This window comes from Thunnus thynnus, chromosome 18, assembly GCF_963924715.1.
Source record: "Thunnus thynnus chromosome 18, fThuThy2.1, whole genome shotgun sequence".
NCBI classification, from domain to species: Eukaryota; Metazoa; Chordata; class Actinopteri; order Scombriformes; family Scombridae; genus Thunnus; species Thunnus thynnus.
The window spans coordinates 5,042,195-5,069,427 of NC_089534.1; the positions used below are offsets into that span (position 1 = coordinate 5,042,195).

Genomic DNA, 27,233 nt, shown 5'->3' on the forward strand with positions numbered 1-27,233 from the left:
TGGGACAAGCACAGACCAGTAAGCACACCAGTTATCATCAGAAACATACTGCTGGGGTCTCAGTGATGATTTTCAGAGATGAAAGTAGTCTCTTTGTCTGGTGTCTTGATAAAGTTTGGCCTGTCTGTTACTGTGAGCCTCTTGTGGCTCACGTTGTCATTAGAGGCTAAAACCTCCAGAGCTCTGCTGCTGTTGTACTCACATTCTCACCAAAACACTTCCTGTTCAGTTCTCAGGAATATTTACTTCAAAGATACAAAGAGGAACTAACAGGTCTCAGACCACTAAAACATCATCTTATCTGTTCTTTCCCAGCTGCTGCAATATGTTGCATCATGAGCATCAAGAGTCAAAGTTTGACTCTTCACCTGTCTGTCCATGTGTGCTGTCAATCATCAACATGAATCCTGTCACGACAGAATCCTAATTCTGTTTGAAAACATACTTTATACTACTTTTTACTTATCGACATTGCAGTTATGTGGTATGTTCTTAACCACTATTGGGGTGCTGTTGGCTAATTATTAAAGGGAAATCATTCGTCTTTGAATGCAAATACTGGTCCTGTGCACAGGATGTGAGAAAACAATGTCTTTACATTTTAAAAGCATTATATGATGAGGTCATGATTATAAACTTTGAATTACAGGAAGTGTGTTGTGGTCTTGGTGGTGAGTGGAGAAGTTCAGCCTCCTACAATATCTAATCCTTTATGTATTTACTCTCAGCTGATTATAATATATGATCACATAAATATTTATAAGATTATATAAGATATGTGAACACTAGCTTGTTCGTCAAATGCAAAAATGTTAAAATTCAATGAGAAGAGAAGCTAATATGCTCCGCCTACAAGAAGTTGATAACTTACAAGTGAAAAAAAGAGACTGAAGCCACAATGAGGAAGAGACACTTTACTAACAATAGGAAGTAGACAGTGTATTTCTCTGTATGAAGCACTAATGAGGACATTTTGAGAGCTAAGAGTGAGAGAGGAAGACAGAGAGAAAGACAGAGAAGCACGATGGTTGAACTCAGATGGATTAAAATGTCTTTATTTCTGATACTGGGGCTTCAGTTTACAGGTAAGATACAAAAATCTGCATTATTACCTTATTGTACTTTATTGAATTACTTTCATTTTACTGAGACAGTCAAATATGCTGTTTGTTTTTAACATTCACACTACAGTCATATTCTTATTTCAGTTCATTTATCACATTTCTCTCTCAAATTCTCAACAGCAGTAACTGGACAAACTTCCCTCTACATCACTGTCAGAGATGGAGATGAAGTCACTTTGTCTTGTGAAAATGTGATGACTGATCAGGATAAATGTGACAGTACTAACTGGCTCTTTGTTGGTTCAGGAAACACAGCATCAGTACAGCTGATTTACCTTGGGCAGATTGGTAAAAGAGCCAAAGCTAAATCAGACAGACTGAGTGTTACAGGGAACTGTTCTCTGGTTATAAAGAAGGTCACAGTTGAGGATGTTGGTGATTACACCTGCAGACAGTTCAAATCAGGACAACAAGGTCAAGACTCTCGGGTTTTTCTGTCTGTTGTTACCAGTGAGTATTTACATCATAATGTTTTCAGCTCAAACTGTCTTGTTAGAACAATATACTGAAACGTTACAATAATTATGATTACAGTGATGAAGTTAATTTTACTCTTGTTGTCTTTCTCTCACAATATCTCCATCTTCACCAGTGACTGAACATAAGGACACTGATAAGGTGACGTTAAACTGCTCTGTGTTGACATATAGAGAGTGTGAACAGACCTCGAAGTGGGTGTATGAGGGTCATGATTGGGATGTGAACACTCAGCACATGAAGGAGTCACAGTCTTCTTGCTTTGCCACTGTGATGTTTACAGCTTCCCATCTTGCTGAGACATCAAAGTATTCTAAGTTATTCAAGTGTAACGTGACAGATAAAAACACTGGAAAAGTGCAGCTGTTTGCCTTCAGCCCTCAGTCTTCAGGTGAGAAATCTGCCTCATTTAGTTTCTCTTTTTTGTGTGTAGATGATAATTATGTGGTATTTTTTCACCACAGTTTGTTGGTTTTTGAGATTTAATTTGTCCAGCTGAGGATGCAAGAAAAGAGACCAAACCGAAAACATCAACACTAATAGGAATAAAGCAAAAAAGCAAATAATTTGAAGCAAACGTAACAGCATCTGCATGAAAATACAACACACAAACAACTTTCTTTTGTCTTCCAGTTTATCGTTCTGACTGTCTCTTGCTCTTTTTTCATATCTTCAGGTGAGGACACTAAAAGAGCTGCAACAACAAAATCAACACCAACAAGGAAATCAACAACAGCAACAATGGGAAAAAGCACAAAGACAACAATGAACCAAACAGCACCAACAACCAATGATACTCCAACAAAACAACAAGGTAGTGATTTAACAACTTGTATCTCTGAGTGTAAAGTATGAATGTCAGACTGAGTCTTGGCTGTGGGTGGAGATATTCTCTTATTCAGCTAATCTCAGTCAGTGTGTTCACACACATGTCTGAGTCTCAAACCTTGTTGTTGCTCACTGTTCTCTCTCTTTCTGTCTGTCAGCCTTTGATGTTTGAACTGAAACTGAAGTTCACAGTTCAGTTCAAATATTGAACTATATTGTACTAATATTGTAATGAAGCAGTGATTAATGCAACATTTTTCAGATTATAAAAAGCACAAGTTCTGTATATACTGTATTTCTCTCATCTTTTAACTGCAGGAGTTTGAACAGTGAAAAATGTTTTTAATGTTTTAGACTTTGCAGTTCGGTTGAGGTTCATCATCGTGTCTGTGGGTTTAGCAGCTCTCTCAATAACTGTTGTGTCAGTCAACATATGGACCAGAACTAAAGGTGAGAACATTCACAAAACTTTTATAATTAAGAAGTTTTGATGAATCTGGATTTTTACTGATGAAGCTAAACTCGACTCTGTTTTTGTGTTTTCAGGGAACAAAACACAGATGGATGACAATGCTGTGAGTTTTAAAACTGAATATTCAAATGTTTATGTTTGTGGTAGTTCACTATTTACTGTGATTCTGTAAAGAGAATAAGAATAAACAGTGTTGACAGTATTAGTCTGAAACAAAGGTTGTTTATTTGTTCTATTTTATCTCAGAATCTCAGGTGTGTTGTGTTGTCTTTCACAGGTGCATAATGATGAAGATGAAGATGAAGGTACGGTGAACTATGAAAATGTTGGAGAACCTTCTGCTTCTGTCAGACTCCACTGATCAACAACTTTCACACCAACATCAACTCACCAGAGTCCACCGCAGTTAAATAACATTTCATCAGATTTTACAGAGTAGTTTAGACAAAAAAGATCATTTTGTGTTGTGATGGGTTTAGGTGAGTGATTCTTTTTTAAACTACAGCACTTGTCAAACTTTTCATCTTTTTAAAAAATGTTTAATCCTTACTTATTGCTTGTCAGAGTTTATTGATTTCTTTATTAAGCCATATGTTGTCACTTTACCAGCATATATTAGACATTCCACTGATTATATTAACAACATTTCATGTCTCTCTGACTTATCTGACGATACTCTCTTAGTGATGTCGGATATTGCCAGCCTTTACATGAATATATCACATGACAGTATTTTGGAGGCTTTACACTTTTATCTTCAGAACTGGGACAACATGTCGTTCTGCCTAATTAGTTCATCATTGATTTAGCTACTCTTGTCAAGAAAAACAATTATTTTTACTTTAATGGAGATTTCTATTTACAAGTGTCTGGGATGAGCATGGGGTCTATTTGTTTGCCTAATTATGCCAATCTGTTTGTTGGTTTTTTTAAAGAGAAATCATGAATTGCTTGAATTTTTTCACCTTACTGAATATCTTTATTAGCAAGTTGAAATTGACAATGGATTACAGTGCAGAAAAGGTTCATTTTTTTGACATGTGGGTCATAAAAAACAGGGGCACAGTATCCACTACCTTATAGCGTAAGGAAACAGACAAGAATACTCTTTTGTTAGCAAGCAGTTTTCATCCCACTTCACTCAAGAGAGGTCGTTCCAAAAGTCAATATTTTAGACTCTGAAGAATATGCAAAACTACAGAAGATTTTATGAAACAAGCTGATGATTTGTCCAGCGTGGGTATCCTACTGAATGGATAATAAGGCTTATGAAACGGCATTGAGAAAACCCTGCTGGCAACTGTTGAGAAAAAGTGAGAAAAAAGAGAAAAGAGATTTGTTGTAACTTGTGTTACCTCCTATTCCCCCCACTCACATGCCATAAGATCAGTTTTTAGAAAACATAGGCATATTTTAAAATTGGACCCTGAACTAGCCCCGATTTTTTAAAGATCTGCCACTTTTTGTGTACAAATGGGGGGAAAACTTGAGAGACCTACTGGTCCATGCTGATTTTGCACATCACAAGTCTACGCAACCTACTCAACGAAGCTTTTATGCTCCCTACCAGATGGTTACTACTGTTGTGGTAGCTGTGCACACTGCAATAATACTTACAAAACTAACAGTTTTTGTCGTCCTCATACAAACAAAGTATTTCCCATAAAAAGTGTCATTATTTGTGCTTTCACACATGTTGAATACATGCTATGTTGTCCATGTGGTCTAGTGTATGTAGGCAAAACCACCAGAAAGCTGAAACAACGTATAAGTGAACATGAAAGTGCTATATGTAGGAATGACAGAGATTATCCTGTAGCTGTACATTTCAATGATGCAAAACATGACATTTCAACTTAACGTTTTTGAAAAAGTCAGCCTACTGTGTAGAGGGGTGATCATGACTTGTTAAAAGAACGTGAAGCTTTTTGGATCTTTACTGTACAGACCTTGTCACCCAAGGGTTTGAATGATGAGCTACTTCTTAATGTGATGTTATGTTATGTTTTTTGATATGCCACCTATTCTATCTATCTTCATTTCCTTATTGGTGTCTTCATAAATATATATATATATATATATATATATATATATTTTTTTTTTTTTTTTTTTTTTTCTCTAATTCTGTCTCTTCACCTTTCTTGTCCAGGGACAGATTCTAGGTGACAGTTTTTTCAAGCTCCAACCAGATTTGAATTAGAAATTGAAAATACTGTGTATGTTTATCTTTTGAATGGTAGGTTTTCTTTGTTGTGACTGTGTGCATTTTAAGCTATGTATAATGTGCATTTCCTATTTCTTTGTCCATTTATACCTTCGGCATAGAGAGCCATGATGTGATTTTGTATGTTGACTGATTAAATGAGTGATGTCATTCTGTTGTGTGACCTGATTGGTCCATGTGGGTCAACCAACCTTTTTAAGATGGTCTCTCCTTTTGTCTTGTGATATAACCTGATGAAGGTCTGTGTACAGAAACGTTTTTCTAAATAAATCTCCTCTAATTGCAAGTACAGAAGACAGTGTGCAGGAGTTCTTTGTTCTGTCATTAGTTGTACAGAAAAAGTCATTTTTCAGTAACTGTCATTTTGAATTGTTTTTAACATGTTTGCTGAAAGTGTCTCTATAATTTTTATATATATATATATATATATATATATATATATATATACACACACACACACACACACACACACACACACACATATACATACGCATAGATACATAGATATACTATATATGATTAATATATGTCAGTCTCAATGTAATGTTAATGCTATTTTGTTTTACTGACTTTTGATGCTTTGGCATGGAAATTTTTTTAAATAGATTAGACAATAGACAACCATGTAAAAAAATGTAACCATATTTTTAATTGTTACTGATTGCTTTTTGTGTGTTAGCTTTGTCTCAGTTTTATCATCATTCATACAGAAAACTTTTAAGTAACTTCTATTTTAGACAGTAAGCAATATTTAGGCAATGTTGTTGCTGTGACATTCATTGCAATAAAGCGAAGCTGAATTAGAAAAAAATTACTATGTTTAAAATTGTGTAGAATAGACTTAACTGAGCTGGGAGCTCTAATAGAGTCAGTAACTGTCTTCTCTTTATTATAACTGATATTATCATTTCTTCTCTTTAAGCATGTATCTGATAATGTTTAGAGTGTTATAATTTATGTCTCTCTTCAGTTTATCTTGTAGTAAAACAGTGTTGTGACGGCCCTCTGGCTTTGCCATGGCCCTGAGGTTTGTGTTTTGCCCTGCGGCTGCTGTGTGTCAGAGACTGTATTAGTGCAACTAGGTGCACCTGACCAGTCCATCCAGGATGTATTTAGGATCAACCATCCTCACTCCTTCCTTCTGTCACTTCATGTTTTCTTTTGCTTGTTTGGTTTTGTTGCACTTCTCTTTAGTTCACACCATACAAGACTACACATTCACACATCCACTCACCAACATCACTGATCTACTGACTGAACATTTCATATATTTGATTAATATATTTTGTTGCAATTTCTTAAAAATAAATATCACTGATTGATTTTTTCAGTGCAACCTTGTGTATTTCCCTTCATTTGTCACAGCCTGAGACCCTCAACATAACTGTCAGAAGTAAAACTGAGTAGAGGTGGGATGTGATCATGTGACATCCCTTACTTGGATTGAATAAATGATGTCACCCTTGAGATTCATATTTTAAAGAGCTGAATGAGTGAAAACTGTTTGTAAATCCAAAGAGGTTGTAGATCTAGTAAAAATTTACATTTTTAGTTTGGTGCATTATTTTAGAGTTAAAGATTTAAGCACATACACATACATCACATACTCTTCTTGTTGCTGTTTGTATGTGTGTAAGGCCACTGAGCATGTGTGGAAATGTGAATCTGTTTGCAGTGCTTTGCTAGAATATCACAACCTCTTGACATGTAAATAACTTTAGTATAAAGTCAAGTATATGTTGCACAACAAACTAGTGAAGCTCTGTAAACAAAACAATGTTCCTGCACATGCTCAGTGACGTCTGCCTTACACAGAGCTCTCCTACTGGAGACAAAATAAGTAACCACTAAGTAGGTTATTAGTGATGACTGATTCACATACACACTTCTGGGACAAGCACAAACCAGCAAGCACACCAGTTATCATCAGAAATGTACTGCTGGGGTCTCAGTGATGATTTTCAGAGATGAAAGTAGTCTCTTTGTCTGGTTACTTGATAAAGTTTGGCCATTCTGTCACTGTGAAACTCATGTGGTTGTGTTGTTTATCTGGTCGTCATTAGAGGCTAAAACCTCCAGAGCTCTGCTGCTGTTGTACTCACATTCTCACCAAAACACTTCCTGTTCAGTTCTCAGGAACATTTACTTCACAGATATAAAGAGGAACTAACAGGTCTCAGACCACTAAAACATCATCTTATCTGTGTTCCTTCCCAGCTGCTGCAGTATCACCATGTTGTATCTAATCCTTTATGTATTTACTCTTGGCTGATTATAATATATGATCTTATAAAGATCTATAAGATTATATAAGATACTGCAGATGTGAACGCCAGCCTGCTCGAAAAATGCAAAAATGTTAAAATTCAATGAGAAGAGAAGCTAATATGCTCCGCCTACAAGAGGTTGATAACTTAGAAGTGACAAAAATAGACTGAAGCCACAATGAGGAGGAGACACTTTACTCATGACAGGAAGTAGACGGTGTATTTCTCTGTATGAAGCACTAATAAGGACATTTTGAGAGCTAAGAGCGAGAGAAGAAGACAGAGAGAAAGACAGAGAAGCACGATGGTTGATCTCAGATGGATTAAAATGTCTTTATTTCTGATACTGGGGCTTCAGTTTACAGGTAAGATATGGAAATCTGCATTATTACCAACGATACTTTATTGAATAACTTTCATTTTGCTGAGACAGTCAAATATGCTGTTTGTTTTTAACATTCACACTACAGTCATATTCTTAATTCAGTTCTTTTATCACATTTCTCTCTCAAATTCTCAACAGCAGTAACTGGACAAACTTCCCTCTACATCACTGTCAGAGATGGAGATGAAGTCACTTTGTCTTGTGAAAATGTGATGACTGATCAGGATAAATGTGACAGTACTTTCTGGCTCTTTGTTCGTCCAGGAGGCACAGCAGCAGAAGGGCTCATTGTACATGGACAGATTGATGAAAATGCCAAAGCTAAATCAGACAGACTGAATGTTACAGTGAACTGTTCTCTGGTTATAAAGAAGGTCACAGTTGAGGATGTTGGTTATTACACCTGCAGACAGTACAAATCAGGACAACAACAAGGTCAAGACTCTCATGTTTATCTGTCTGTTGTTACCAGTGAGTATTTACATCATAATGTTTTCAGCTCAAACTGTCTTGTTAGAACAATATACTGAAACATTACAATAATTATGATTACAGTGATGAAGTTAATTTTACTCTTGTTGTCTTTCTCTCACAATATCTCCATCTTCACCAGTGACTGAACATAAGGACACTGATAATGTGACGTTAAGCTGCTCTGTGTCGATATATGAACAGTGTAGACAGACAGTGAAGTGGGTGTATGAGGGTCATGATTGGGATGTGAACACTCAGCACATGAAGGAGTCACAGTCTTCTTGCTTTGCCACTGTGACGTTTACAACTTCCCATCTTGCTGAGATGTCAAAGTATTCTGAGTTATTCAAGTGTAGCGTGACAGATAAAAACACTGGAAAAGTGCAGCTGTTTGCCTTCAGCCCTCAGTCTACAGGTGAGAAATCTGCCTCATTTAGTTTCTCTTTTTTGTGTGTAGATGATAATTATGTGGTATTTTTTCACCACAGTTTGTTGGTTTTTGAGATTTAATTTGTCCAGCTGAGGATGCAAGAAAAGAAACAAAACCCAAAACATCAACACTAATAGGAATAAAGGAGAAAAAGCAAATAATTTGAAGCAAACGTAACAGCATCTGCATGAAAATACAACACATAAACAATGTTCTTTTGTTCCAGTTCATCTCTCTGTCTGTCTCTTGTTCTTTTTTCATATGTTCAACAGCACCTACAAACAATGATACTCAACAAAGTGAAGATTTAACAACTTGTATCTCTCTTTCTCTCTTTTGATCAGGATTTTGATCAGAACTGAACTATGCAGTCAAAATGTTTTTAATATTTTCAGATTTTCCAGACTGGGCAAAGTTCATCATTGTGGCTGTGGGTTTAGCATCACTCTTAATAATTGTTTTGGTGATCATCAGATGGAAGAAAACTAAAGGTGAGAACACTGACAGATGAAACTTTCATAAACAAGACATTTTGAGAAACCTGGATTTTCACTGTGGAAGCTAAAGTTGATTCTTTTGTCTTTTCAGGGAAGAAAACACAGATGGATGAAAACATTGTGAGTTCACAAACTGAATTATTAAATGTAAAAATACAGTTATGACTTTTCAGAGAAAAACAGCGTTTATGGTATGTTGTTTTAAAGGAGACATATTCAGCACATTTCCAGGTCTATATTTATATTCTGGGGCTCTACTGGAATATCTTTGCATAATTTACAGTTAAAAACTACTTATTTATCTTCTACTGGTCCTTTATGCAGCCTCTCAGTTCAGCCTCTGTCTGAAACAGGCCATTTTAGTTCCTGTCTCTTTAAGACGCGCCTCCTGATGAGCCCACTCTGTTCTGATTGGTCAGCTTCATGAAGCTTTGTCCGGCTCCACAGACTACGTAAACAAACAGTAGTGGTCAGATTTCACGTCTTTTTCTTTTTCTTTACTTTAAATGTCAACTTTTCAAATACATCTGTACATGTTTGAGCTTAAATCTGATCCAAAATATCTGAAAGACTACAGAACGGACGGCTGTTTGTGTGAATGTGTGAATGATGTGACGTCAGTTTAATGGGGAAGCAGAAGTAACTCTGCAAATGGAGCATTCATTACAGGCTGACTTTTGACTTTCAGGAAATATTTCTGCATATGTTCACCTCATGTTTTGGAACTTTGATTATGTTAAACATAGATGTCTGACATTATAACAGTATATACTTGATTTTGTACGTATTTGTTCTCCAAAATATGACATGGTGACTTTTAGCCTAATTTCCTTCTTTGAGAGAGAATAAAATAAAATTAGAAGAGAGAGTCAGTATAAATCCACATGTTACTGAGCAGCCATCATGTTGTCTTCACTGTGTAGGCTGATCCTGAAGATGGTGTTTCCTACGTCTCCATCAGCTTCACCAAGAAGACCAACAGTAAAGCCCGGGTAAGCTGAGTGTTTGGTTACACTGGTGTTGTTGCTGAATGAAGGAAAAAGTTTTGTCAGGAAGGAGAAAAGAAAAGAATATTTATTTTATTTCAGTTATTAAATAGAAGCAAAATGATGACTTTCAGATCTCTCAGCTCCTGTTGAGTTATGTTGTTATGCTTTTTCATGTCATTATGTGTAATTTATGTGTGATGCTGTTTCCCTTTTGTTTCCCAGGTTGGTGGTGATGGTGATGATGAAGGTGATGCAGTGACCTACAGCACTGTGAAAGCTTCCTCCTCTTCTGCTGGAGCCTCCACTGATCCCAGCAACCTCTACGCTACCATCAACTAACCCAACAAATAACAGATCACAGTGTTCATATCATTACATTTAAGCAGAACTGACTGTGCTTGACAAATGAAGGGAAAGACAAAAAAAGCATTTTAAGTTTTTTCAGTATAATAATGATTCACTTTTGGACTGTTGTTCTGGACTTTTTGTCCAGAAAGGGATGTAGTAAATTAAGATATCCTTAATGAACTCACCATCAGGCTCTTTATTGAGCTCAGTGATGGTTGTACTAGTGTTGAGTGAAAGTTATAATCTTAATTTTCACTGCTATTATATTTCTTCTGATTGTTTCTTTCTCTTTAAGCATGTATATAATGTTGTTTAATGAGTGTTATAATGTATGTCTCTGTTCAGTTTGCTTTGTTGTGGTACAAAAGTGACAAAAGGCAAACTGAGCAGAGATGTGATCATGTGACATCCCTTACTTGGACTGAATAAATGGTGTCACCCTTGAGAGTCAAATATTAAACATCCAAATGAGTAGAAAATGTAATAAATCTAAAAGGGTTGTAGATCTATTGTACAGTTTTACAGTTGAAATTCCATTTATGTTTCATGCTTCTTTCAGACTATTTTAGAAATTAACATTTGTGTTTGATGTATTATTATAGAGTGAAAGATAAAGACAAATACACACACATATATCACACACTCTTCTTGTTGCTGTTGTTTTGTGTGTAAGGCCACTGAGCATGTGTGAGAATGTGGTTATGATATGTAGCATGACAAGCTAGTGAAGCTCAGTCAACAAAACCGCGTTCCTGCACATGCTCAGTGGCGTCTGCCTTGAGAACTACTCTCTGGAGACTGGAGACAAAATAAGTAACCACTAAGTAGGTTATTAGTGATGACTGATTCACATACACACTTCTGGGACAAGCACAGACCAGTAAGCACACCAGTTATCATCAGAAACGTACTGCTGGGGTCTCAGTGATGATTTTCAGAGATGAAAGTAGTCTCTTTGTCTGGTGCCTTGATAAAGTTTGGCCTGTCTGTTACTGTGAAACTCGTGTGGTTGTGGTGTTTATCAAGTCATCATTAGAGGCTAAAACCTCCAGAGCTCTGCTGCTGTTGTAGCCACATTCTCACCAAAACACTTCCCCCTCAGTTCTCAGAAAAAACTGACCTCAAAGGTACAATGAGGGACTAACAGGTCTCAGACCACTAAAACATCATCTTATCTGTTCTTTCCCAGCTGCTGCAGTATCACCAAGTTGCACCATGTTGAGCATCAAGAGTCAAAGTTTGACTCTTCACCTGTCTGTTCATGTGTGCTGTCAAACATCAACATGAATCCTGTCACGACAGAATCCTAATTCTGTTTGAAAACATACTTTAAACTACTTTTTACTTATCAACATTGCACTTATGTGGTATGTTCTTAACCAATAATGGGGCGCCACAGAAAATGTTGGATAATTTTTTGAAGGAAATTGTTTGTCTTTGACTGCAAATACTGGTCCTGTGCACAGGATATGAGAAAACCATGTTTTTACATTTGAAAAGCATCACATGGTGAGTTCATGAGTATAAACTTTGAAATACAGGAAGTGCATTGTGGTATTGGTGGTGAGTGGAGAAGTTCAGTCCTCTACAATATCTAATCCTTTATGTATTTACTCTTGACTATATATAAGACATTATAAAATTTATAAGATTGTATAAGATACTGCAGATGTGAGCGCCAGCTTGCTCGTAAAATGCAAAAACATTCAAATTTAAAGAGAAGAGAAGCTAATACGCTCCGCTTACAAGAAGTTGATAACTTGCAAGTGAGAAAAATAGACTGAAGCCACAATGAGGAGGAGACATGTCACTCATGACAGGAAGTAGACAGTGTATTTCTCTGTATGAACCATTTATAAGGACATTTTGAGAGTTAAGAGCGAGAGAAGAAGACAGAGAGAAAGACAGAGAAGCACGATGGTTGAACTCAGATGGATTAAAATGTCTTTATTTCTGATACTGGGGCTTCAGTTTACAGGTAAGATATAAAAATCTGCATTATTACCTTATTGTACTTTATTGATTAACTTTCATGTTACCGAGACAGTCAAATATGCTGTTTGTTTTTAACATTCACACTACAGTCATATTCTTATTTCAGTTCATTTATCGCATTTCTCTCTCAAATTCTCAACAGCAGTAACTGGACAAACTTCCCTCGACATCACTGTCAGAGATGGAGATGAAGTCACTTTGTCTTGTGAAAATGTGATGACTGATCAGGATAAATGTGACAATACTTCCTGGATCTTCAGTGGTTCAGGAAGCACAGCAGCGGTAGAGCTGATTGAATTTGGACAGATTGATGAAAATGCCAAAGCTAAATCAGACAGACTGAGTGTTACAGCGAACTGTTCTCTGGTTATAAAGAAGGTCACAGTTGAGGATGTTGGTTTTTACACCTGCAAACAGTTCAAATCAACAATACAACAAGTTCAAGACTCTCAGGTTGATCTGTCTGTTGTTACCAGTGAGTATTTACATCATAATGTTTTCAGCTCAAACTGTCTTGTTAGAACAATATACTGAAACATTACAATAATTATGATTACAGTGATGAAGTTAATTTTACTCTTGTTGTCTTTCTCTCACAATATCTCCATCTTCACCAGTGACTGAACATAAGAACACTGATAAGGTGACGTTAAACTGCTCTGTGTCGACATATGGACAGTGTAGACAGACAGTGAAGTGGGTGTATGAGGGTAATTATTGGGATGTGAACACTCAGCACATGAAGGAGTCACAGTCTTCTTGCTTTGACAATGTGACGTTAACAACTTCCCATCTTGCTGAGACGTCAAAGTATTCTGAGTTATTCAAGTGTAACGTGACAGATATTTACACTGGAAAAGTGCAGCTGTTTGCCTTCAGCCCTCAGTCTTCAGGTGAGAAATCTGCTTCATTTAGTTTCTCTTTTTTTGCGTGTAGATGATAATTATGTGGTATTTTCTCACCACTGTTTGTCGGTTTTTTGAGATTTAATTTGTCCAGCTGAGGATGCAAGAAAAGAAACAAAACCCAAAACATCAACACCTGTAGGAATAAAGGAGATACAACACACAAACAACGTTCTTTTGTTCCAGTTCATCTCTCTGTCTCTTGTTCTTTTTTCATATGTTCAGGTGAGGACACTAAAAGAGCTGTGACAACAAAATCAACACCAATAAAATCAACAACAACAACAAAATTATTAACAACAACATCAACATCAACAATGAAATCAACAAGACAACAAGGTAGTGATTTAACAACTTGTATCTCTGAGTGTAAAGTATGAATGTCAGACTGAATCTTGGCTGTTGGTGGAGATATTCTCTTATTCAGTTAATCTCAGTCAGTGTGTTCACACACATGTCTGAGTCTCAAACCTTGTTGTTGCTCACTGTTCTCTCTCACTGTTCATAGTTCAGTTCAAATATTGAACTATATTGTATTAATATTGTAATGAAGCAGTGATAAATGCAACATTTTTCATGTTGTAAAAGGCACAAGTGCTGTATATATTGTACTTCTCTCATCTTTTAATTGCAGGAGTTTAAACAGTGACAAATGTTTTTAATATTTTAGACTTTGCAGTTTTGTTGAGGTTCCTCATCGTGTCTGTGGGTTTAGCAGCTCTCTCAATAACTGTTGTGTCAGTCAACATATGGACAGAATCTAAAGGTGAGAACAGTCACAGGACTTTTATCATCAAGAAGTTTTGATGATCCTGGATTTTTACTGAAGAAGCTAAACTCGACTCTGTTTTTGTGTTTTCAGGGAACAAAACACAGATGGATGACAATGCTGTGAGTTTTAAAACTGAATATTCAAATGTTTATGTTTGTGGTAGTTCACTATTTACTGTGATTCTGTAAATACAATAAGAATAAACAGTGTTGACTGTATTAGTCTGAAACAAAGGTTGTTTATTTGTTCTATTTTATCTCAGAATCTCAGGTGTGTTGTGTTGTTTTTCACAGGTGCATAATGATGAAGATGAAGATGAAGGTACGGTGGACTATGAAAACATTGGAGAACCTTCTGCTTCTGTCAGACTCCACTGATCAACAACTTTCACAGCAACATCAACTCACCAGAGTCCACCGCAGTTAAATAACATTTCATCAGATTTTACAGAGTAGTTTAGACAAAAAAGATCATTTTGTGTTGTGATGGGTTTAGGTGAGTGATTCTTTTTTAAACTACAGCACTTGTCAAACTCTTCATCTTTTAAAAAAATGTTGAATTCTTACTTATTGCTTTTTACATGTTTGTTTGTTTCAGTTTTATCATTATTTAGTTGCTCAGACTAATTCATTATTGGCCTCTCTGTCAGAGTTTATTGATTTCTTTATTAAGCCATATGTTGTCTCTTTACCAGCATATATTAGACATTCCACTGACTTTATTAACAACATTTCATGTCTTACTGACTTATCTGATGATACTCTCTTAGTGATGTTGGATATTGCCAGCCTTTACATGAATGTACAGTACTGTGCAAAAGTTTTAGGCACCCTAGATGTTTAGATTCTTATCCATTATGCAATACCATCAGGGAGGTGTCTGATCGGTCCCACATTTATTCATGACATAACAATGACCCCAAGCATACAGCTAGAGTCATAAAGAACTATTTTCAGCAACAAGAAGAATGATGAGTCCTGCAATAGATGGTATGGTTTGGCCCTCACAGAGCCCTGATTTCAACATCATGGAGTCAATCTGGGATTACATGAAGAAGCACCTAAGAGGGCCTAAATAATAAATCCACAGAAGAACATTCTTTCTCCAGGATGGTTACAACAACCTTCCTGGAAGTTACCATGAAAAACTGTGTTAAAGTGAACCGAGGAGAACTATTGCTGTTTCAAAGGCAAAGCTGCTCACAGCAAATGTTGATTTCATTTAAGTTTCTGCTGTTTACTCAACTTTGTAAGAAGTTAATTGATAAATTAAAACAATTTATAGCAATATTTTTGTAAGCATTCTCACTTTACTTTTAGGGCCTAAAACTTTTGCACAGTACAGTATAACATGGCGGTATTTTGGAAGCTTTACACATTCATCTTTAGAACTGGGACAATACGTCATTCTGCCTAATTAGTTCATCATTGATTTAGCTATTCTTGTCATGAAGAACAATTATTTTTACTTTGATGGAGATTTCTATTTACAAGTGTCTGGGATGAGCATGGGGTCTATTTGTTTGCCTAATTATGCCAATCTGTTTGTTGGTTTTTTAAGAGAAATCATGAATTGCATGAATTTTTTCACCTTATTGAATATCTTTAATAGGAACTTGAAATTGACAATGGATTACAGTGCAGAAAAGGTTCATTTTTTTGGATATGTGGGCCATAAAAAACAAGTGCACAGTATCCACTACCTTATAGCGTAAGGAAACAGACAAGAATACTCTTTTGTTAGCAAGCAGTTTTCATCCCACCTCACTCAAGAGAGGTCATCCTAAAAGTCAATATTTTAGACTCTGAAGAATATTCAATACTACCGAAGATTTTATGAAACAAGCTGATGATTTGTCCAGCGTGGTTATGCTACTGAATGGATAATAAGGTTTATGAAACGGCATTGAGAAAACCCTGCTGGCAACTGATGAGAAAAAGTGAGGAAAACGAAAAGAGATTTGTTGTAACTTGTATTACCTCCTATTCTCCCCACTCACATGCCATAAAATCAGTTTTTAGAAAACACTGGCATATTTTAAAATCGGACTCTGAACTAGCCCCAATCTTTTAAAGATCTGCCACTTTTTGTGTACAAATGGGGGGAAAACTTGAGAGACCTACTGGTCCATGCTGATTTTGCACATCGCAAGCCTACGCAACCTACTCAACGAAGCTTTTATGCTCCCAACCAGATGGTTACTACTGTTGTGGTAGCTGTGCACACTGCAATAATACTTACAAAACTAACAGTTTTTGTCGTCCTCACACGAATAAAAAGTGTCAGTAATTATGCTTCCACACATGTTGTGTACATGCTACATTGTCCATGTGGTCTAGTGTATGTAGGCAAAACCACCAGAAAGCTGAAACAAGGTATAAGTGAACATAAAAGTGCTATATGTAGGAATGACAAAGATTATCATGTAGCTGTACATTTCAATGATGCAAAACATGACATTTCAACTTAATGTTTTTGTGGCATTGAAAAAGTCAGCCTACTGTGTAGAGGGGTGATCATGACTTGTTAAAAGAACGTGAAGCTTTTTGGATCTTTACTGTACAGACCTTGTCACCCAAGGGTTTGAATGATGAGCTACTTCCTAATGTGATGTTATGACAGGGGATTTTTGAAGGTCTGTGTAAAGAAACGTTCCCATTATATATATATATATATATATATATATATATATATATGTATATAATATTTTTTTTTTTTGTCTCTTCACCTTTCTTGTCCAGGGACAGATTCTAGGTGACAGTTTTTTCAAGCTCCAACCAGATTTGAATTAGAAATTGAAAATACTGTGTATGTTTATCTTTTGAATGGTAGCTTTTTGTTGTCGTGACTGTGTGCATTTTAAGCTATGTATAATGTGCATTTTGTATTTCTTTGTCTATTTATACTGTCGGCATAGAGAGCCATGATGTGATTTTGTATGATGACTGATTAAATGAGTGATGTCATTCTGTTGTGTGACCTGATTGGTCCACGTGGGTCAACCAACCTTTTTAAGATGGTCTCTCCTTTTGTCTTGTGATATAACCTGATGAAGGTCTGTGTACAGAAACATTTTTCCCAATAAATCCCCTCTAATTACAAGCACAGAAGACAGTGTGCAGGAGTTCTTTGTTCTGTCATTAGTTGTACAGAAAAAGTCATTTTCATTTTGGATTGTGTGACATATATCTATATATCAATACATAGATATATAGATATACTATATGTAATTAATATATGTTAATGTTATGTTAATGCTATTTTGTTTCCTTGACTCTTGATGCTTTGGCGATATTGTTGTTGTGACATGCACACCAATAAAGTGAATTTGAGTTTGAAAAAATTTGACATCTTTTTAATTGTGTAGAATAGACTTAACTGAGCTGGGAGCTCTAATAGAGTCAGTAACTGTCTTCTCTTTATTATAACTGATATTATACTACTGGCCAGTATTTCTCTATGTTTCCTTGCTGAGCTGCAGATAACGGATGATAACACAAAGACGGAAACTTTGGGAGATTCCCACTTGATTTGAAAAACTGAGACTGCTGAAGCCTCATATTAACTTCGGATTAACTTAAGAATAAATTTTTTACAGAATGAGGAGTTTGTTCCCCATCTCTGACACTGGAAGCATGTTAGAAGCTAACAAAACCTGTTCCAATGTATGTGAGCACCTGACTGTTGTTTAAAGATAGACCTGAAAAAATGTGAACCTATCCTTTAAGCTGCCTCCCTTCATACTGTACATTGCTGTTGTAATAATTTTATGTTTATGGTACCTTTTCCTAAATAAGCTTTCTTGCACAGACATAAATATAAATCCCTTTTGTAAGATAGAGAATACGTTCAGTCATCTGGTAACTACAAATCTGAGCAGACACAAAAATGACGTGGTGTTCCTCAGGGGTCAATTCTCGGGCCTCTTCTGATCAATCTCTACATGTTCTGACTAATTCAAAACATGCACACATTTCAAGAATATAAATACAAATACTCTACAATAGTGAACAAGTGTGGTGATGCAAAAGTTTGTGGCCTTGACATAATTTGTAGGTTGGAGAAAAATATAAAAACATGTCTGCTTTGACCTTTGTGACCTTTAAAGGTTCAAATGTTTTATCAGTTTTGGTCACACCTGAAGTCACATTTTGATGATGAACATGAAACATCAGTTCTGCCTCTAATAAATCCAGCTTGTGCGTTCTCCATGTTGTTACAATATATTTGTGCCTTGTAGTTGTTTCTCTGTTTTCTTGTTGTAGTCTGATGTTCAGTTTGTCATTGATTGTTTGAGTTATAAGGAGAGGGAGATGTTTGCTAGCAGTGAGCTGTCAGCATTTTTTTTTATCTTATTCTGAAGAATAGTAGTTATGCAGTTATAATACTTGCTGATTATTCCATGTTTTAAAACTTGTTAACTTTCATGGAAAACTGCTGCACTGCTGATCATTGCTATTGCTGATATAAGTGTCGATAAACTAAGCTGCATCAGAGAGTCAATCACTAGAGTATGAAAGACTCTTTTCACCTACTATGATATATAAATGCACAATAGTATCATGTAAAGTGCTGTACCGCAATGGGACAGAATTTCTACAGGAGCAACCACTAGATGGCAGCTCAAGCAGGATTTTTATCCTGGCTGTAGTTACTCTGTAAGGAACTTTTAACTGTCATTGGGTTAACCATGTCTTAGAGCAGTGCACTCTGTGTAGCTAAATACAGCTTGTTCATTATCTTTCAGTGATTGAGTTGTTTTCAACACAACTGAAATGAGTGTCTCTTTGTCTTTTACCTTGATGAAGTGTGGCCTGTCTGTTCTTGCAAGCCTAAATTTTGGGCTGGTTCTTGCAGCAAAGTCAGAAAGCTAACTGTGACAATGTCTGTTTAGAGGGAACATATTATGTTATCCTTATTTTCAGACATATATATAATGTCACAATATCGGATGTTCATGTTAAAAGTGGCCGACGTGTTAAACAACGAGGTAAGCGTATGTAGCAGTAATCCCTGTGCACAAATAGCAGTGACTTCAGACTGCTCTGAACGCTAAGTTTCCAAGGTTTTTTTCTACTTTCAGCCTGAGCTGACGGCAGTTTCATGACGGATTTCTTTATATGGACATCTGCTACATGCACAGCATGCAAATTCGCTGTTCTGCTCCAGGAGTAGTCAGCCAAGCTATGAGTCCATTACACAGCACAGCAAAGTAAAATAAGTAGTTTACTTGTTGGAGGTGTGCTGGTTGTCTGCAGATCTTCATAAAACATCTCACTGTGACTGTTTCTGCTTTTACTATTCTTCCCTTGGTTATGTCTAACTGATCCGCTGAACAAATAGCTCCAAATATCTCCATATGTTGGTGTTTAGCACCACTAATGAAGCTCCACTAATTCAGTGAGGAACACGTTTCACTTCCTGTAAATTATTCACAATAAAAGTCTCCCAGTATTTAGTCATTTAAAAGCTTTTAATTTGAAGCAGTAAAACAGGAAATGTATGGTTTACATTGATGGTAAAGTTACACAACTCTGATACTTAAAGCTGGCCAATCAGAACAGAGTGGGCTCATGGGGAGGGGGGCCTTAAAGAGACAGGAGCTAAAAGGGAGCGTAAAGAGAAACTGTGTACATGGAGGGGCTGCATAAAGGCCCAGTAGGAGATAAGTAATGAGTTTTTTGAACTGTGAATCATGCAGAGCTACTCCAGTTGAGTCCAACAATAAAGATTTAGAGCTGAAATAAGCATAATAGGTCCTCTTTAATTATTGCTCGTCCCACTAACTCGACTCAACCTGGGATCCAGAAAATGTAAGTTTTTAAAGATTTATTCATTGCTAACATATATTTTTGTGTCAAAAGAGTAGACATGTGAACATTACCAATATTAACCAACACTGGGGAGAAAAATGACAAAAAAAAGTCTTTTGTTAAAGTGAAATCATTTGCCTTAAAATGCAAATACTGCTACTGCACACAAGGCATGAGAGAACAATGTTTTCACATTTTAAAAGCATCACATGTTGAGGTCATGATTATAAATACAAGCTTTGAAATACAGCAGTGGAAAGGAAGTGGTCTTGGTGGTGAGTAGGTGGAGACATTCACCCCTAACTCCTACAATATGTAATCATTTATGTATTTATTATAATATAAGATATATATCTTATATTTATTATAATATATTTTATAGATTTCTAAGATTATATAAGATACTGCAGATGTGAGCACCAGCTTGCTACAAAATGCAAAAACATTCAAATTTAAAGAGAAGAGAAGCTAAAATGCTCCGCCTACAAAAAGTTGATAACTTGCAAGCGAGAAAAACAGACTGAAGCCACAATGAGGAGGAGACATTTCACTCATGATAGGAAGTAGACAGTGTATTTCTCTGTATGAAGCACTAATGAGGACATTTTGAGAGCTAAGAGCGAGTGAAGAAGACAGAGAGAAAGACAGAGAAGCACGATGGTTGAACTCAGATGGATTAAAATGTCTTTATTTCTGATACTGGGGCTTCAGTTTACAGGTAAGATACAATAATCTGCATTATTACCAATTGTACTTCATTGAATTACTTTCATTTTATTGAGACAGTCAAATATGCTGTTTGTTTTTAACATTCACACTACAGTCATATTCTTATTTCAGTTCATTTATCACATTTCTCTCTCAAATTCTCAACAGCAGTTGACAAACTTCCCTCTACATCACTGTCAGAGATGGAGATGAAGTCACTTTGTCTTGTGAAAATGTGATTACTGATCAGGATAAATGTGACAGTACTTCCTGAATCTTCAGTGGTTCAGGAAGCACAGCAGCGGTAGAGCTGATTGAACTTGGACAGATTGATGAAAATGCCAAAGCTAAATCAGACAGACTGAGTGTTACAGTGAACTGTTCTCTGGTTATAAAGAAGGTCACAGTTGAGGATGTTGGTCGTTACAGCTGCAGACAGTTCAAATCAGGACAACAACAAGGTCAAGACTCTCAGGTTTTTCTGTCTGTTGTTACCAGTGAGTATTTACATCATAATGTTTTCAGCTCAAACTGTCTTGTTAGAACAATATACTGAAACATTACAATAATTATTATTGTATTATTATCATATATTACACACACATGTCCGAGTCTCAAACCCTGTTCTCTCTCTTTCTGTCTCTCAGCCTTTGACATCATTTAAAGTACAAAAAAGATAGAAGAGAAATATTTTTGAATGTCATTTGTAGATTTGTATTTTTGGTGCTTCCTGTCTCCAGAAACATACACTTAGCACCAGAGTTCACAGTTTAGTTCAAATATTGAACTATATTGTATTAATATTGTAATGAAGCAGTGATCAATGCAACATTTTTCATGTTGTAAAAAGCACAAGTGCTGTATATGCTGTATTTCTCTCATCTTTTAATTACAGGAGTTTGAACAGTGACGAATGTTTCTAATGTTTTAGACTTTCAAGTTTGGTTGAGGTTCATCATCGTGTCTGTGGGTTTAGCAGCTCTCTCAATAACTGTTGTGTCAGTCAACATATGGACCAGAACTAAAGGTGAGAACATTCACAGAACTTTTATAAACAAGAAGTTTTGATGATCCTGGATTTTTACTGATAAAGCTAAACTTGATTTTTTTTTGGCTTTTCAGGGAACAAAACACAGATCAGTGACAATGCTGTGAGTTTTAAAACTGAACTGACAAAATGATATTCAGTGTTGTATCATGATCGAGGGCTGCTTGTTGGCCACAGCGAAGCAGAAAAAATCACATTGTGTGGTTGCTCTTGGAAATCTGTGATATATTGTGTGTTCAAGAGACATTCTTAGCTAAACAGGAGATATGAATGCTGATGTCTCTGATGTTAATTCCTCAATTGCTAATCACTTAATGCAGTTTTGCTATGATGGTGGTTTGATCCTCCCTAGCAAGGTTCTTATGCCTGATAATAGCTATACGTATATCAGTGAAGCTTGGCACACTGCTTCATGGCTTGATCACTGCATATGCACTGATGCACATGACTCTCTAGATGCCATGGAGATAAATTATGATCTGGCCACTACCGAGCACCCTTTTCTATGTTGTTAAATTTAGGCAACATACCTGTTATTGTCTGTTGATAGCAATGTAAGTGCAGGGAAATTAGACTAGTCTAACTTAACACAGGAGGATCTTAAAGAAAACATTTTTTGGATGCCTTGCTGGGATGTATTGAACTACCAAAAGATGCGACTGTGTGTTGTGATATGAATTGCAAGAATCCACAACAATAGTAATGAGTTATATTCTATGTATGATTCTATTGTGGAGTCTCTCCTCATCTCCAGCAGGTCTTTTTATAAACATAAGTCTAATGTGTACAATGCTAAGCCTGGTTGAAATGACTATGTAAAAGAGTTTCATGCTGAGGCTAAAAGGGCTGTTAAAGCATGGGTAGAGTCAGGTAGAAATAAATATGCACCCATATTTGAATATGAGAAATGTGCAAATTTGCACCTTGAGAAAGTTGCAAAACAACTTCAGAATCATGAATAACTGTAAAACATCACTACCATTGAATATTGTCAGAGTAAATGGCTCAGAGATCATTTCTCAGTTGTGGCAGAAACATTACTATGATCTGTTCAACTGTGTTAAAAGCAATTTGATTAGAGTAGACAACATCGATAATAATTAGGATGTGATTGTTACCCAACAAGAAGTCCAAGATGCTGTCATGAAACTTAAGGCCTAAATGCACTAGAAGCGTCATGACGCGCGTCAAACTGCCTTGATGCGCCTACTCTGACCTTGTTTCAATTTTTGGAGCGTCAAATGAGGACCCAGCGACCAAAACTGTTTTCTCTGCAGAGAGAGAAAACAGAGAAATAGTGCAAGCCAGCTGAGCACGGGCGAGCAAGCGAGAGAGAGAGAGACAGTGAGCAAGGAGGGCGAGCGGTAGTGAGAACAAAACCTCTGAATGAGAGAAGTAAAACGTTATATTCTGATTATTTCACAGCAGTCACATTTTAACGCACAAATAAATAACCATCAAACAGTCAACAAATGATTTACTGTGGACACAGACGCTCTTAGTTTCAGTTTCATTTTCCTCTTCTGCATTTCTCCTTTTCATTCACTCATTACATCCAACTAGTGGTTGATACAAGGACAAAATGACGAATTCGTGTTGGTTCTGTGGTGTTGGAATTTCAAATCTGATGCTTGCAGTGCGCCATAGGAGCATCAATTGACGCGCCTCATCTGACGCGCGTTCATTATTGTTTCCAGTGCGTTTAGGCCTTAAGAGATAATAAGCCGTCCGGTATGGATAATATAACTGCTAAACTTGCTGGTCAAAAACTCTACCCTCTGCTTGCTATTTGTTTTACTGGGTTATTAGTCCATGGTATTCTACCTGACTCTATTTTATCTGGTATACTAGTACCTTTCATTAAAGATAAAGCTGGTAAACGAAACAGCTTGGAGAATTACAGGCCTATAGCCCAACCATGTCCTAATTGAATGTGACTCGAGTAACTGTCAGCAAAAAATCAGTTTTATTGTTTTGTTTTCTATTGGAATGTCCCAACTGGCCACGAGCGACACAGCGCTGCGCAACATTAAACAGTTTTAATGCACATCTGCCAGCCAATCAGAAAATAGTATTCATCCACACCGTGGTATAATTAAGCTCTAACCAACCCTGAGCTGAGCTCTGTCAGGTTGAATGTGGGAACATTGGCGTTCCAGCCTGAATGCCAATGTCTGATAATTGTAGAATGCCTTTTGTTTTTTGTTTATTTGTTTGTTTGTTTAGATATTGTTTAAATATTTATTCATTTTTTTCCATCTTCCTCTTCTTTGTATTCTATTGTGCTATGGACCCCTCATGAGCTGTGTCCTCTGAACAGAACTAAACTGTAAAGAGAAGAATAAGCAGTGCTGACTGTATTACACTGAAACAAAGGTTGTTTATTAGTTCTGTTTTATCTCAGAATCTCAGGTGTGTTGTGTTGTTTTTCACAGGTGCATAATGATGAAGATGGAGATGAAGGTGCAGTGTTCTATAAAACATTGAAGGACCTTCTGCTTCTGTGAGACTCCACTGCTCAACAACTTTCACACCAACATCAACTCACCAGGGTCCACTGCAGTAACATAACATTTCATCAGATTTTATATGATTAGTTTCAATAAAAAAGATCATTTTGTTTTTGTCAAACTTTTCATCCATTTAAAAAAATTTGACCATATTTTTTAATTGTTACTGATTGCTTTTTGTGTGTTAGCTTTGTCTCAGTTTTATCATCATTTATACAGAAAAACAAACTTTTTAAGTAACTTTCATTTTGGATTGTTTTAAACATGTTTGCTGAGAGTGAGATATGTTTTAAATTTTCTAGAATAGACTTAACTGAGCTGGGAGCTCTAATAGAGTCAGTAACTGTCTTCTCTTTATTATAACTGATATTATACTACTGGACAGTATTTCTGTGTTTCCTTGCTGAGCTGCACTAGACGTATAATAATACAAAGAGGGAAATAAAAAGGCTGTAACTTTGAGAGATTCACACTTGATTTGATGAACTGAGACTACTGAAGCCTCATATTAACTTTAGATTAACTTTAGAATATATTTTTGTATAGAATGAGGATTTTGTTCCCATCTCCGACACTGGAAGCATGTTAGAAAGGGATCTTTGATTACAGCAAGTAAAACCTGTTTCAATATATATATGAGCACCTGACTATTGTTTAAAGACAGACTTGAAAAAATGTGAATCTATCCTTTAAACTGCCTCGCTTCATACTGTACATTGTTATTGTAGTAATTTTATGCTTCTTGTACCTTTTCCTGAATAAACTTTCTTGCACAGACATAAATATAAATCCCTTTTGTAAGATAGAGAATACGTTCAGTCATCTGGTAACTACAAATCTGATCAGACACAAAAATGACGTGGTGTTCCTCAGGGGTCCATTCTCGGGCCTCTTCTGATCGATCTCTACATGTTCCCATTAGTTCAAAACAAACAAACATTTAAATATTTCACGAACAATACTTTTCAAGAATATAAATACAAATACTCTACAGTAGTAAAAAAATGTGGTGATGCAAAAGTTTGTAGACTTGATGTAATTTGTTGGTTGGAGTAAAATATAAAAACATGACTACTTTGACCTTTGTGAGTTTAAAAGTTCAAATGTTTTATGACTTCTGGTCACACCTAAAGTCACATTTTGATGATGAAACATGAAACATCAGCTCTGCCTCTAATAAATCCTGCTTGTGCGTTCTCCATGTTGTTACAATATATTTGTGCTTTGTAGTTGTTTTCTTGTTGTAGTCTGATATTCAGTCTGCGATTGATTGTTTGAGCTTTACGTAGAGGCAGATGTTTGCTAGCAGTGAGTTGTTAGTATTTTTTTGATCTTTGTAGTGATGCAGTTTTATCACTTCACTCACTGATTATTTTATGTTTCTGTAGTTTTAAACTTTGTTAACTTTGGACTTTCATGGAGACTGTTGCACCGCTGATCATTGCTGTTACTGATATAAGTGTTGATAAATTTACTGAACTGAAAACTAAGGGACTGTTTGTTATTTATCAGAGAGAGGGGGGTTCACATTATGAATTTATGTTGGCCTGAATGACATCATCAGTTCTCTTTTTTTATCAATCTTCCTTGACTTGTTTGTGTTTTTATGGGCCATGTAGTTGTGGTAAGTAAACGCCACTCCCGCCACTGGCGGTGGATCTGGCATATTTGCCGGCTACGATAACTGTCAGATGGTGTGCAGACTCTGCCTGCTCGGCAAACCACAGGTGTACCAGCATGGTAATGATAACTTGTCATTGAGTAGCAACAACAAAGCCCGCCCATTTGGAGGGAAGATATGGTTATGATTGGTCAATTTTATTTTCATTTGAATTACTCGGCCCTCTGTAAAAATTATAGCTGGACCACCAATCACGGAGCTGAAAGCAACATTTTCTTCCCAGCAACTATGGAGGCGCAAAAGTCTGACGAAAGGGGCTTCTTTCATTTAACCCTTCACATTCCAACACAAACTGAATAGGCAGGTTTAAATGGTTTATTTACTCAGAAATATTTTGAGTCCCGTCACCATGCATTGGTAAAACACATATGTATATATGTAAAAAATGTATTTAAAATAAATACAAATGCAACATTTAAAGTTGTATATCCCCCCCTTAAGTCCCTCCCCAGTGCTTAAAAAATTATTCCACGTGCCTCCCCCATTTTGCATCACCCCCTCCCTCTCATAAATAACAAACAGTCCATAAACTGAATTACATCTCCCTGCTGCACCAGAGAGTGAATCACTAGACTATGAAAGACTCTTTTTCACCAACTATGATATATAATTGAACAATAGTACCATGTAAAGTGCTGTACTGCAAAGAACCAGAGTTTCTACAGAAGCAACCACTAGATGGCAGCTCAAGCAGGATTTTTATTATGGCTGTAGTTACTCTGTAAGGAACATTTAACTGTTATTGGGTTTGCCGTGCTTTAGAGCAGTTTACTTTGTGTACCTAAATACAGCTTGTTTATTATATTGGAGTGATTGAGTTGTTTTCAACACAACTGAATTGAGCGTCTCTTTATCTTGTACCTTGATAAAGTGTGGCTTGTCTGTTCCTGTGAGCCTCAATTTTGGGCTGGTTCCTGCAGGAAAGTCAGAAAGTTAACTATGATAAAGTTTGTTTAATTATTGCTCCTCCTACAAACTCGACTCAACCTGGGATCCAGAAAATGTAAGTTTTTAAGATTTATTTATTGCTAACATTTATTTGGGTGTCAAAAGAGTAGAGAGGTGGACATAACCAATATTAACCAATATTTGGGAGAAAAATGACAGAAAATGTCTTTTGTTAAAGGGAAATCATTTGCCTTAAAATGCAAATACTGCTACTGCACACAGGATGTGAGAAAACAATGTTGTCACATTTTAAAAGCATCACATGTTGAGGTCATGATTATAAATACAAACTTTGAAGTACAGCGTTGGAAAGGAAGTGCGCTGTGGTTTTGTTGGTG

The 27,233-nt window shown here is 36.3% G+C and overlaps 1 protein-coding gene and 1 long non-coding RNA gene across 2 annotated transcripts; both read left to right on the forward strand.

Annotated features, from left to right (window-relative positions):
- Window positions 1–1,024: 1,024 nt before the first annotated feature.
- Window positions 1,025–11,010, forward strand: LOC137169888 (uncharacterized). Its single transcript, XM_067573297.1, has 8 exons — window positions 1,025–1,085; window positions 1,371–1,574; window positions 1,717–1,992; window positions 2,278–2,415; window positions 9,077–9,172; window positions 9,270–9,298; window positions 10,102–10,170; window positions 10,390–11,010. Exons 1-8 carry the CDS (start codon window positions 1,025–1,027, stop codon window positions 10,504–10,506), a joined length of 990 nt encoding a protein of 329 aa, XP_067429398.1. The 3' UTR covers window positions 10,507–11,010.
- Window positions 11,011–21,639: 10,629 nt separating this feature from the next.
- On the forward strand, window positions 21,640–24,448 carry LOC137169275 (uncharacterized). The gene is made up of 3 exons (XR_010924430.1): window positions 21,640–21,735; window positions 21,831–21,859; window positions 24,192–24,448. It is a non-coding gene; the product is annotated as an uncharacterized lncRNA (long non-coding RNA).
- The last annotated feature ends 2,785 nt before the right edge of the window (window positions 24,449–27,233 follow it).

Excerpts from the sequence above, each read along its gene's own strand:
- LOC137169888 (XM_067573297.1), top strand. The coding sequence starts at position 1,025 with ATGGTTGAACTCAGATGGATTAAAATGTCTTTATTTCTGATACTGGGG. Across the intron at positions 1,993-2,277 it reads CTTCAGCCCTCAGTCTTCAG|GTGAGGACACTAAAAGAGCT; the intron begins GTGAGAAATCTG and ends TCATATCTTCAG. Across the intron at positions 2,416-9,076 it reads TACTCCAACAAAACAACAAG|ATTTTCCAGACTGGGCAAAG; the intron begins GTAGTGATTTAA and ends TAATATTTTCAG.